The 12,289-nt window shown below is 29.2% G+C and overlaps 1 protein-coding gene across 1 annotated transcript in view; it reads right to left on the bottom strand.

Annotated features, from left to right (window-relative positions):
* The window catches only part of LOC129975363 (sodium/potassium/calcium exchanger 4-like), a 110,983-nt gene that overhangs the window by 30,071 nt on the left and 68,623 nt on the right, over nt 1–12,289 (bottom strand). Inside the window, exons 3-6 of the mRNA XM_056088426.1 lie at nt 8,163–8,247; nt 3,459–3,562; nt 1,613–1,687; nt 365–444 (exon numbers count right to left, since the gene is read on the bottom strand). Of these exons, the coding sequence (XP_055944401.1) occupies nt 365–444; nt 1,613–1,687; nt 3,459–3,562; nt 8,163–8,247 (344 nt within the window). The remainder of the gene's footprint in view (nt 1–364; nt 445–1,612; nt 1,688–3,458; nt 3,563–8,162; nt 8,248–12,289) is intronic.

Raw genomic sequence — 12,289 nt, 5'->3', positions numbered from 1 at the left:
TAAAAGAAGCATCGTAAATAATTAAATCAATGTCATTGGATTGTTATGCGAAAGCATTTAAAAGTGTGTTCGCTACGATATAAAAGGAGAAGAAAAAATTCTACCTTTGTGTTTACGTCCAAATAAAAATATAAAATAATAATTTAAATCTCTATGGATCTCTCTCTCTCTCTATGATGAAACAAACAGATTAGTTCGAATTCCCTCACAACAAATAAAAAGCAATGCTACAAAATTTATGAAAAATTAATTATGAAATATTTATTAAAATGAAAGCAAAATTGGGGACATAGGAACATTTACTATGTATTATTAAAGATCAAACTTTTTATCTAATTAGGAACATAAATAAAATAATACGTACTTCATTAATAAAATATATAATCCGTAAATCACCATCATGATCACAGACTCGTACCATGTAACCTCACTATCAAAAATGATCTGTAAAGAAAAGCAGAGGAATTAAAAAATAATAATTTTTTAGATATATTGGTGTTTGGATTAGGAAATATTATTAATCTTAATCAAATAAATAATAAACTTGTCAACATCTGAATCCATTATACTACTAAATGGCGATTATAAAAATTTTTGAATAATTTAAGGCTTTTATTTCAATTTGTGTTTGAAATTTTTTAAAATACCAATACAGTTTATGAACTAGGGAAAAAGGAAATTACTTCAAAAACAGATAAATAGCAAGATAAATAATTTTTTTCTAAAAGTGTAGCACCTCTTTTTCCCCTTGAGCAGAGAGCGCCCCCTTGTGACGTTTTGCAGAAGACAACCAGTTGAACGGCAGACCTGCACCCTGAGGTCGACTTTCCCCTCCATGCGCTAACGCCGAATGCTTTCGGCTGGAAACGGTGGAATCCCTCCACCATACTGTTCTTTAACCTAACTTTCTATGTGTGTCTGTAGTAATAAGTGTTTGTGAATTTTGCAGTGTAGCTGTGTTCGTAAAGATTAAAAATAGTGTATTTAAAACCGGGCATTTCTTTAGAAAACCACAACACACCACTATAAAAGTTATTTAATTAAGCAATTATCTAGATAGACAATCTGTTTAATCCATTTTGCATGTAACTCATTTAATCTTATTTAAGGTAAATCTTCCTCACGAATAAAAACTAATTTTCAGGAAATTAAAAAAAAGAATTCAAAATTATTATTATTTGTTTTAAATTGAGAAAGAAATGCGAAGAATTTGGAGAAATTATATTCATTTATTATGGCAAGAATATAAATAAGAATGATCTGTGTGTGTTAGAGCTCGTGGGTACAGGGAACAACATTCTTTTATTTCATGTCAAGTTTTAATATTCATTCAATTCACTTACGTATAATTAATTGTTCGTACGTTTCTGTCGTTAAAGGACGCAAGTATTTTATAAGTGCAATTTAAATAAAAAGGAATAATTACTAAATGGCTACAAATACCGAATTCTTCATATTCTGGGAAAGCTCATGAACAAATGCGGTGAAGACTTGGCACTTATCTTTAGTTTATTGGTTTTTATTTCTATTTTTAGATGTTACAATATTTTGACAATAAACTTAAATGAAGGTACGGAAAGTAAAAACTTATCGATAAGGTAAAGTCTCTTACTGCAATGAGGAGGATAACAGTTGCCGAGTAAAATATGGAATCCCGGAACAACGGCCACCATGTCAGCTCCACAATCTGCAAAAAAGAAAGATTTTCAAGTTATATTTCAATATATATTATTTCATATATTTTCGTTATTTTTTCAATGAAATGGTATATGAAGTCAGCGAACACGTTAGTATGGTAATTAAAAACTAAAAAGAACTAGATGTATAAAATTTGGTTCATTATTTTATAATCAGAGCTGTAGATCAATTTCAAATTTTGGATTCAATCTATCAACGATAGACCGTCTTTCTGTCTACATATTCACACTTATCTGAATGCTATAGGTCAAAAATGCAAAGATAAATAAATTTCGGTATGCGATCTTATAATCAAAATTGTTGAGTAATTTAAAATTATTTTAAATTCTACTTTCTATTTATTGAAAAGAAGCATATACTCAATGTTCTTATTTATCCAACAACTCAAAATACTTCCTATTCCTCCCCTCCCCCATACTCAAATATTAGTAGAGGGGTAGGACAAGAGGTAACGTTAGAGTTGTCCCCTTTTTGCATTTGCTAGTTTCCATTTCTGATGTTCATAAAAATCTAAAATAATGTGCAGTGTGTATATTTTGATCTTCCCCTATGTCTGCAATTTGCATGCGGGGGGTTGACGCTTTTTTTACGTGAAGAATATACGTGAGAAACTAGGAAAAATCCCTTTTGATGATTATTCTGCAGATTAAAAAAATTTTAAGAGCGATAAACGATTAAACATTGAGTCTCGCAATTTAGAGGGAAATAATAAGAGGATTCAAAATATCTGTAATATTTTCTCTGAACAAGATGGCGGAATAAAAAATAATCTTATTGTTATGGAAATACTTCCGTCGGGATTCTTTTTCAAGATTTGACTGTCGATCCAGAAATAAACAGTCCGTTAGTAACAGAAAACGACGTTTATTAAATACGAAGACATGAGTACACGGATAGCAAATATATACAGCCTAGAAGAAAACAGGAAACACACAGCAGCACTCTACACCAGACAGTAGCCCACAAGTAGTAATCGGTATTAATAACGACCACAGCACACAGAGCGGCCAGACAGAATTCAGCAGAAAGAGGGAATCTACGTAACTTCACTATACGACCTCTCCAAACGTCTCCGAATCTCCTCGCTTTAGCTGTATCCAATTGCCAACTCATTACTACATGGCTGGCTACTCCATATACGACTCGATGCTGCCTCTACAATAAACAACAGGACTCGGCACGCAGCTCACTTCAACAGTCGCTTGAGCTTCACACAAAGTCTATTCTTCTCTGGACTCCGCCGTTGCTTCAATATCCTCTCGATGACTCGATACTTGACTACGACTTACTACGATTGATTCCAGCTTGAGAATACCGGCCTTTTATAGTTTCCGGGAGGTGGGCAGAGAAGGTTCTGGATCAGTCAGGAATATTTCGGTTCCCAACGGCTCAGTTGCTAAAATTCTGGAAATTCCAGTAATATCTATTTTGTCGCCAAATGGTCGCCAAGCTCAGAAATTACTGAGGCGGCACCCGATCAGCACCCAACAGAGTTGATCGTAAAACGCTCTTTCTAGTGATTGAACTAAACGTGCTGGGAAGCAACTTTTCAGGTTTGTAACAGTATCTACTTACGGAAACACACTTTTATTTAATAAAAATAAATCAGTAAGTAATCTTTAATAAAACCTTCTTAACGCTCAAAAGTGTAAGAAAGTAACTTAGACGCCAATTTATTTAGTCAATTGAATTTTTAGAACGTGGCAACTATTTATAAAAACTAAGTTCCATAAAAAATAAAATAGTTGAAGGTTACTTACTCTGCCTGAAAAATAGCCGCAGATACCGATGACGAACAACACGTTAAAAACAGCAGAACCTACAATTGTGCCGGTCCCGACGTCCCCTTTTGCAACTAAAACACCTGAAATACAACACAAAAAAAGGGAGTAAGTCCATAAATTTATTTTATAGGATTCCTTTAAGTCTTTTTTAAACAACAGCAAAACTGAGTATGGTGTTCTGAAAAACGAATGATTATTATTAATGTGTCTGGAATATAACAGAAGAAAGTACTTCTTTATATGGAAAGAAATCTACTGCTTAAAAATTGAAGTCCCGTATTCTTTATTGTTGTTTAAATTTTGTCTCTTTTCTACCTGCTATTAGAAATGTCTACAAATAAAAATGAATGTGTGTATTTGGGAATTTATAAAGTTTTCTGGCACTCTACAAAGATAGAAAATAATCTAATTTGACAAAAACATAAATATGTGTGTGGCAAATTTATTGGATTATGAGCCTCGCAGCTAATGTGATGCGTGAGTAGCTAAGACGTACTCTTGGCCTTAGTTGGCTCTACTAAAAATAAGAGACGCTCCCTTGGCTTAAAATCGCTGACATCATGATCAGAGAGCTTGTCCATGGCAAGTGCCATTAGAAACAACAAAACTTTACTATAAGAATGCTCAAATTCAAATCTTGCATTGATTTTGAGATTAATTTTATTTTGCTAGATTAATCATTAATACCAAGTTAAGGAAAAGAGATCGATTTAAAATTAAACATAACTAATACCTTTGTCAATAAAGTCGTTAGTAAAGAATTAAATTTATCATTTCTAAGCAAATAGATGATGATTTCAATACTTAACACATCAATAACTTGTTTTTGAATTATAATTATCTGAAAAACTTAAAGTAAAAAGAAAACCTGGTAAATATTTTCTCGATCCCATGATTAATGAGAAATAACACCACTTTTCCAGATATTTCTTTTCTTCAAGTACATGGAACTGGTACTGAAGCTGAAAAATTTAATGAGATTTCTTCAATGAAATATTTACTGGAGGAGAAAATGACGAGTGAGCAGATACTTTATTTTGAAATTGACTGATGGATAGCGTGATGTGAAAGGGCTGAAACTCACGAAATTGAAAGATGGAAAAATTGAAAAATGAATTTTGAATGGTTTTCGTAAAATGTGGATTTTGGTTGCACGAAAAGGCTAAATCATTATCGTAACTCCTAACCAACTTTCTACATGTTTTATGTTATAAAGTTTGAATTTCTTTAGAATGGAAAACGTCTTTAGTTGTGAAATTATTAAAAATAACTATTCTTATACTAGAAAATTATTTACTCGGTTAAAAAAATAGTGTTAAACCATTAGCCACATTTGACAAGCTATGATGTACTGGGAATGGAGTTTAATTCAATTGTCTCTTAGGAATAATATAGTATTCATGATTTCTTTAACCATGCATGTCTAAGCTTCAAATTGTGATAAGAATTACATAAAAAAAATTTATTTAATAGAAAGATTAAGCTGAATTTTGGTATTTTTCCACATTAATTTATGAAAGTAGGTCGCGGTGGCCTGGTGGTAAGGTCTTAGCTCGTGAGCCATAGGGTTTCAAGTTCGAGACCTGATTCCACCGAAAAACCATCATGTAAGGGGGTCTGTTGTACGTTAAATGCGTCAGGGTCAAACGTCCTCTCGCTGGTGTGGAGAGGGTGGTGCCAGCTCATGTGTCGTCCTCGTCATCTGACCGCGGTCGAAAAGTACGAGGTCAGTCCCAAAATAGCCCTAGTGTTGCTTAAAACGGGACGTTAATATAACTAAACTAATTTACGAAAGTAATATTGAGCACAAACTTTTGACCACTTCAAAATTTAAAAAAATATATCTTTTAAATGGTACCAATTTAATAATCGTGTAAAAGTTTTCTGAATTAATTTTTTTTGCAAAATTTTCAACTATATATTGCGTTGTTGCCAAAAAATTGAAATCATACATTGTTTCATCAAATACTTAATCGCATTATTTTCTTCTATTATTGAAAGTTATAAAAGAAGGCTTCTGTTTAATATCTGTGTAGTTACAAGACGATATAGAAAGTGAAATTACTGTACGGCGAAAGTTAGAAGACAGTTGAATTGCATATTTAAGTTTTCAAAGCTCTGTAACGCGGTGTGTTCTATTTCCAAATTTAAATTTTTAAGATTTTTGAAGTCAAATATTGTTTTAATTGTATTTATGGCTAAAAAACGCCAAAACTCAACTAAAATTTTAAAGGATTAAAATTTCAAAAAATTAATTCCAAAGTGTATATTTTCACTCACTGAGATATAAATATGCCAAATTTGGCAGTTGTAAATCAAATAGTCTTAAATGTAGGGCGCCAACACACACATAGAAACAGACACACACGCATACATTCATCTTTATTATTGGTAGACATATAAAAAGAATCTAAGCACAAATTGATTGTCCCGTGGAAGTCTATGAACGAACATTGTTATTGATTAAATGTGCTTATATATATGCTTTACATCACTGGTTGAATTGTACCTGATTAACAACTCCTGACTATTAATCTTTTGGGTCAGTAAGTTACATCATGTAAAGTAACAATATTTTCATTTTATTAATCCATTTGTTATAAATATCTGCAAAGGTAAAACAGCGTAATCGGAATTTAATCCTACCTCAAACCAGCAATAACTTCAAATCTACTCGTTGCCATGAGAACAGGAAAATCGGACTCGGATGATTCAGAACGTTCCAAACGAGATTAAATGAATACTAAGCATTTTGGATAATTTATTGTAGCGCCGATGTTTTGCATTTAATCTTTGTTGGTCACGATCTAGTTACGAGTTGATTTAATTTATATAAATAAAACTGAAACTCTGATTTTTCTGTTGCCAATAGAAATACAAACTTCTTAAACGATTATCTTCAAATTATGCTCGCATATGTTCTGAAGCATAAATTTTCATTGAAAATTTGCTGATAATTAATTAATTAATAAATTTTTCATTAATTAAAAATTATGCTTCCCTTGCGCGTGCTCGGTACTAAGCCAGAAAGCAAAATTGTTAATAAGTTGAATTTAAAGAAGTTTAAAACATCGAAAAGAGAATTATTTAATTTAGACTTATTTATTCCAGTTTTTACGTTGAGAACATATGATTTCAAAATTATTTAACAATTATCTTAATAAATATTAAATTAAAAATTAAAAAGTATAAAATAATTAAATTTGAAAAAAAAACTCCTACGTTTTAGAATATTAACGAAAATTTACCTTAAGAAATTGTTTTTAATAAATTCCTTTTCTAAGATCTATTCCATACTTTTATTTATACTTACTTATTATTACTATTATTTATCAATATTTTATGTTATTGACTACAGTGTGAATTTTTCCGTACACTGTGGATTTACAGTGTTTTCATTAGCATTAAGCTCTATTCCATATTCTTATCTATATTTACTTTTACTTTTCAGTATTTTTTGTTATTGACTACAGCGTGGATATTTTCGTACACTGTGGATTTGCAGTATTTACATTAGCATTAAGCTCTATTCCATATTCTTATCTATATTTACTGTTACTTTTCAGTATTTTTTGTTATTGACTATAGTGTGGATTTTTTCGTACACTCTGGATTTACAGTGTTTTCATTAGCATTAAGCTTTATTCCATATTCTTATCTATATTTACTGTTACTTGTCAGTATTTTTTGTTATTGACTACAGTGTGGATATTTTCGTACACTGTGGATTTGCAGTATTTACATTAGCATTAAGCTCTATTCCATATTCTTATATATATTTACTGTTACTTGTCAGTATTTTTTGTTATTGACTACAGTGTGAATTTTTCCATACACTGTGGATACACAGTGTTTTCATTAGCACTGAGCTCTATTCCATACACTTATCTATATTTATTGCACTTATCAGTATTTTATGTTATTGACTACAGTGTGGATTTTTTCGTACACTATGGATTTACAGTGTTTTTTTAGCATTGAGCTCTATTCCATACTCTTATCTATATTTACTTTTACTTGTCAGTATTTTTTGTTATTGACTACATTGTGGATTTTTTCATACACTGTGGATTTACAGTGTTTTCATTAGCATTGAGCTCTATTCCATACTCTTATCTATATTTATTGTTACTTGTCAGTATTTTTTATTACTGACTACAGTGTGGAATTTTTCGTACAATGTGTATTTACAAGGTTTTCATTAGCACTGAGCTTTATTCCATACTCTTATCTATATTTATTTATTTATTAATTTTTTTTATGTTATTTATTACAGTGTTTTCATACTACTTAACTCTTTTTGGTAGTTAAAACTGTGAAAACTAAATAAATATAATAGCATTTTTGTTGAAAATTTTAAAAAATAATTAATTGACCATCACGAAGAAAAAGAAGCAGTTTCATCTAAGTACTGAATTTCTGATTTTTATAATCGAATTTATGTTTTTATGTGACAGAAAACTCTAATCCTATTTCCCTTTAATAAAATGAAATGCGTCCTAAAATTTAACTATTCCCAAAACAGTGTGAATTGTTGCAATTTGTCGCAATTCGATAAGTTATTTTATCTGTTTGGATTCCTTTCACATTTTTACAAAATTGACCAGCTTATATATGTTTAATGATTATACACGGTTGGTCAGTTTATACATAAATAGTTAAGAAATTGAAAATTCTTACCTAATATAGCTGTAAATAATTCGGGAGCTGAGCTTCCAGCAGCCATAAAGGTTGCTCCAGCAACATCTTCGCTCAAATTCAGTCTCTAAAAAAAGAAAAATGAAATCAGGCAAAGAAAATAATACATAGTTTCTTAAGATTAAGAAAGCAGGAAAAATTATAAGACCAAACAATTTCGTGTTTGATAAAGATTTATTTTTTCCCCATAAAATTATTTTCAGGGTTCTTGGTAGAAATATTAGTTTTACTTTGTATGGCATATTCTTCTAAGCTAGTCCTAGTTTTTAAAATAAACCTCTTAACCTATAAAATGCTTTTTCCTTGAAAAATTCCTATTTTTTATGGTCTAAAAATAAAGTCCAAACTTTGTAGATTCAAAAATAGTCTTTCAATAACACGTTTAGATTTAATAATTCCTATTTTATAGATTCTATAATAGTCTATGTTATAGATTTCATAATAGTCTATCAGTTTCAGTAACATAAAACAAATAAAAATGAAGTGGGAAATAGTGATATTTTAAATCGGAGTGAGTTATTTTATAATTACCAAAAAATTCTCTAAAATTGTAAAAATAATACATGGAATATTTATATTCACTCTCTACCTTCCAGGCCGTAGTTTGCTTATTATAGGCAATTCCGTTAAAAAAAACTTGTAAACAACATTTGTTTCTATTGTATTTAGATGAACTATTGAACAAATATTATTTTTTAATGCATTTTTTGTAAAATGAATATTTTGCTATTCATGGAAACCGTATTATCTCAAGAACAATTTAATAAAGCTAAGTATGGGTCAAAAGCTTTTGAGAGTGTATTATACCATAGATATTAAGATATTTTCATTTAATTATGCATTAAAATCATTTTCAATTCAAAATACAGAAAAGGTTTGACAAAAAATCATTAACGATAATTCAAATTTTCGTAAAATTTTTCATTCATTAAGATCTATTTAGCAATTTTGGTCAAAAATCATTAAAGACAACTTCAAATGTTCCTAAAATATTCACTTGAAAACAGAGAAATATTCTCTTAAGTGAATAAATGAATTAAGTGAAATCTCTTAAGTGAATTAATGAAAGTTCTCTCAAGAGAACTTTACAAAGCAATTTTGACAAAAAGAAAATCATTGATGACAGTTTAAAATAATCATTATATATATATATATATATATATATATATATATATATATATATATATATATATATATATATATATATATATAATGATATTTTAAACTTTTAATTTCAATTTAATTAATTTCTAAGATTTTATCTTAATTTAGCTCATAGTAACTTCATTCTAAAGATATTCTCTTATTTCGTGATCCAATTCCACTTTCTCTACTTAATTAATTTAAGATTAGCTTTATAAAACTGCTGAATCAGCTAAACGCCGATACTTTCACACGCTCGGGTGAAGGGGTAAAAAATGTCCAGTAAGCACATTCTTTCTTAAAAGATCCCTGTGTTTCCCTTACATGTGATTGACATGCGTCAGAAATTTATTAATATATTTGCACTGTGGAGAAATATTTTCCCTATCAAAATCTAAGGTTATATAAGGCGAGGGATAATTCATTTCGCACTTTTTTCCCCACTTCGGCTTTCGTCCTGCGCTGTGGCGGACGTCTTGTCCGCGTCTCTGATTGTAAATAATTATGCTTTCCCGATGGATTAAAAAGAATTTAAAAAGATAAAAAGTCTCTTCACTGTCTTCAAAACTGCATCCTGCTTCACATAAAATAATGCTTACATATTAAAGAGCCGACAGGATTCCGAAAAATGTTACATATATATATATATACACTATGAAATCTCTATTATATTCTATACAGTTTGAGAAGTATATATGAGAAAAAAAATGAAATATTTTCTTTCTTTTTTTAACTAAACTATTTTTCATAACATAGAAAATTTTGCTAAATTTCCATTAACTGCGTAACTTTTAAAAGAAAACAAAAGCAATTGCTATATTTTTTTTCTTCTAATTTTTTTCTAAGATTATTTCAGTTATTTGACACTATGAAGATTCTTTATATGCCTTTTTTTTCAAATTGTTACTGAACCTAATTGGGCTACTTAAGAAGGTATTAATTATCGCCAGTTGTCGCCAATCACTACGTTGTAATTCAATAAATGAATTGCTGTTTACAAATGCGTCGTGGATTTCTACAAGAACTATCCTTCTACAAGCTTCGGTTGTAATTTGTTATTTTTGTTTCCCATTTCATTGTTGGGTAAAGCGTCGTAATCCAGTATCAATAGCTTCTTACACTGAACGGATTATCCGTAACACTCCTCAGAATTTGGTAATTTATTCAAATCTTTATAATTTTATTTCTATTACAGTTGCATCTCTTTGTATGTATCGTGCACTAAACTTTAATGGTATAGTTTTTATAGAAATTGAGTAAATCGATTTAAAATTATTGCATCCCTAAATAAGAATTTGAACATTTTAATTAACATTCATAAAAATTTGAACGATATTTTTTTAACGTTATATGAATAAATGTAAGCTGTGATATTTTAGTTGGGAACTTCTAACAAGATACTAAAAGCCGAAATCTACTATCTACGATTTTCTATTCCTTAGAAAATAGTAGTAGTAAAGTTCCTTTATGTTTTTGGCATTATTCAAACTAAAAAATATGCGCGAATATGATATATATTGGAGAATATTTTCCGGTTTATAATGTCATATTTTTTTCCCGTACCGGATCTGCACCTTTTTTTTAGAAAGCATAAGGAGAAATCCTGTTTCTATTTAAGGTTCTTCCGGTTCATGTTTCTGGTAGAAACTTTTCTTGTCACCTCATCTTTGATATATCTTGTTTTTCTTCCACCGAGGCGTTTTGTCTTGGGATTGGAATTTTCATATGAAGCAAAGTATGAAAAAAATTTTACAACTGAGCTCAAGTTCTATTTGAAAAATACAAAGCAGTGCTCTTTTCTGTTCGATTTTAAGCATACCAACTTGAAATATAATGAGGTTTCTGTTCAGTTAGAATTTTAAATATTAAGTTAATAAAAGTTAGAATGTTAAATATTGAGTTAATAAAAGTTAGACATTAAATATAAAGTTAATAAAAGTTAAGCATTAAATATAAAGGTAATAAAAGTTAAACATTAAATATTAAGTTAATAAAAGTCAGAATGTTAAATATTAAGTTAATAAAAGTTAGAATGTTAAATATTAAGTTAATAAAAGTTAGACATTAAATATAAAGTTAAGAAAAGTTAAACTTTAAATATTAAGTTACTAAAAGTCAGAATGTTAAATATTAAGTAAATAAAAGATAGAATGTTAAATATTAAATTAAAAAAGTTAGAACGTTAAATATTAAATTAAAAAAGTTAGAACGTTAAATATTAAATTAAAAAAGTTAGAACGTTAAATATTAAGTTAATAAAAGTTAAATGTTAAATATTGCTACAAATGTATAATATTATTCACAAGCTGAATTAATTTCATAGTAAGGAAGAAAGATTTACAGATATTCTTAATAGGTGCCACCTTAACCTTGGCGACAAGCTTCACGACCATTTGCCGATAAAAAGTTGATTCTGAAAAATACAAGAATCATGGGGAAACCTATTTTAGCAATCGAGACCTGGAAATTCTTCCCGTAATGATGCTTATTTTCTACCAAATTGCATGCGGTATAAGTAAAAGTACAACAAAAGACAATTCACAATTAAAATATAGATTACACAGACAATATCGTTTTTAATAAAACTATGATGTCGTGAAACTCATGACTTACCTCAAGTATGCTCATATACCCAACTTACAGAACAGGCGTAAAGCTATTAAATTAATTTTTAATGTCTATCACTATTTGATGCTTAAAATTATTTTTAAAGGAGAATCATTGCATCAAATTATGCATAAAAATTTATTGGTATTAAATAAAATTAATATCAATGCCAGTTAAATGGTTGCCAAAGACGGCTAGTATTCAATAATACAAATTTAAAAATAGCCTTTCCGTTATGAATTATACTATTTCAATCGTTTTTACCTTAAATAAGCGCATTTATGCTTTTTTTTTATATATATATAATTCAGGTTTATAAAGGTAAAGTGAATGTATGCTTTTATTTTTTTTATTTTTAA

This window comes from Argiope bruennichi, chromosome 7 (assembly GCF_947563725.1).
Source record: "Argiope bruennichi chromosome 7, qqArgBrue1.1, whole genome shotgun sequence".
Lineage (NCBI taxonomy): Eukaryota > Metazoa > Arthropoda > Arachnida > Araneae > Araneidae > Argiope > Argiope bruennichi.
The sequence above is the reverse complement of the archived record's forward strand: the minus strand, read 5'-3'. Positions and strand labels throughout refer to the sequence as shown.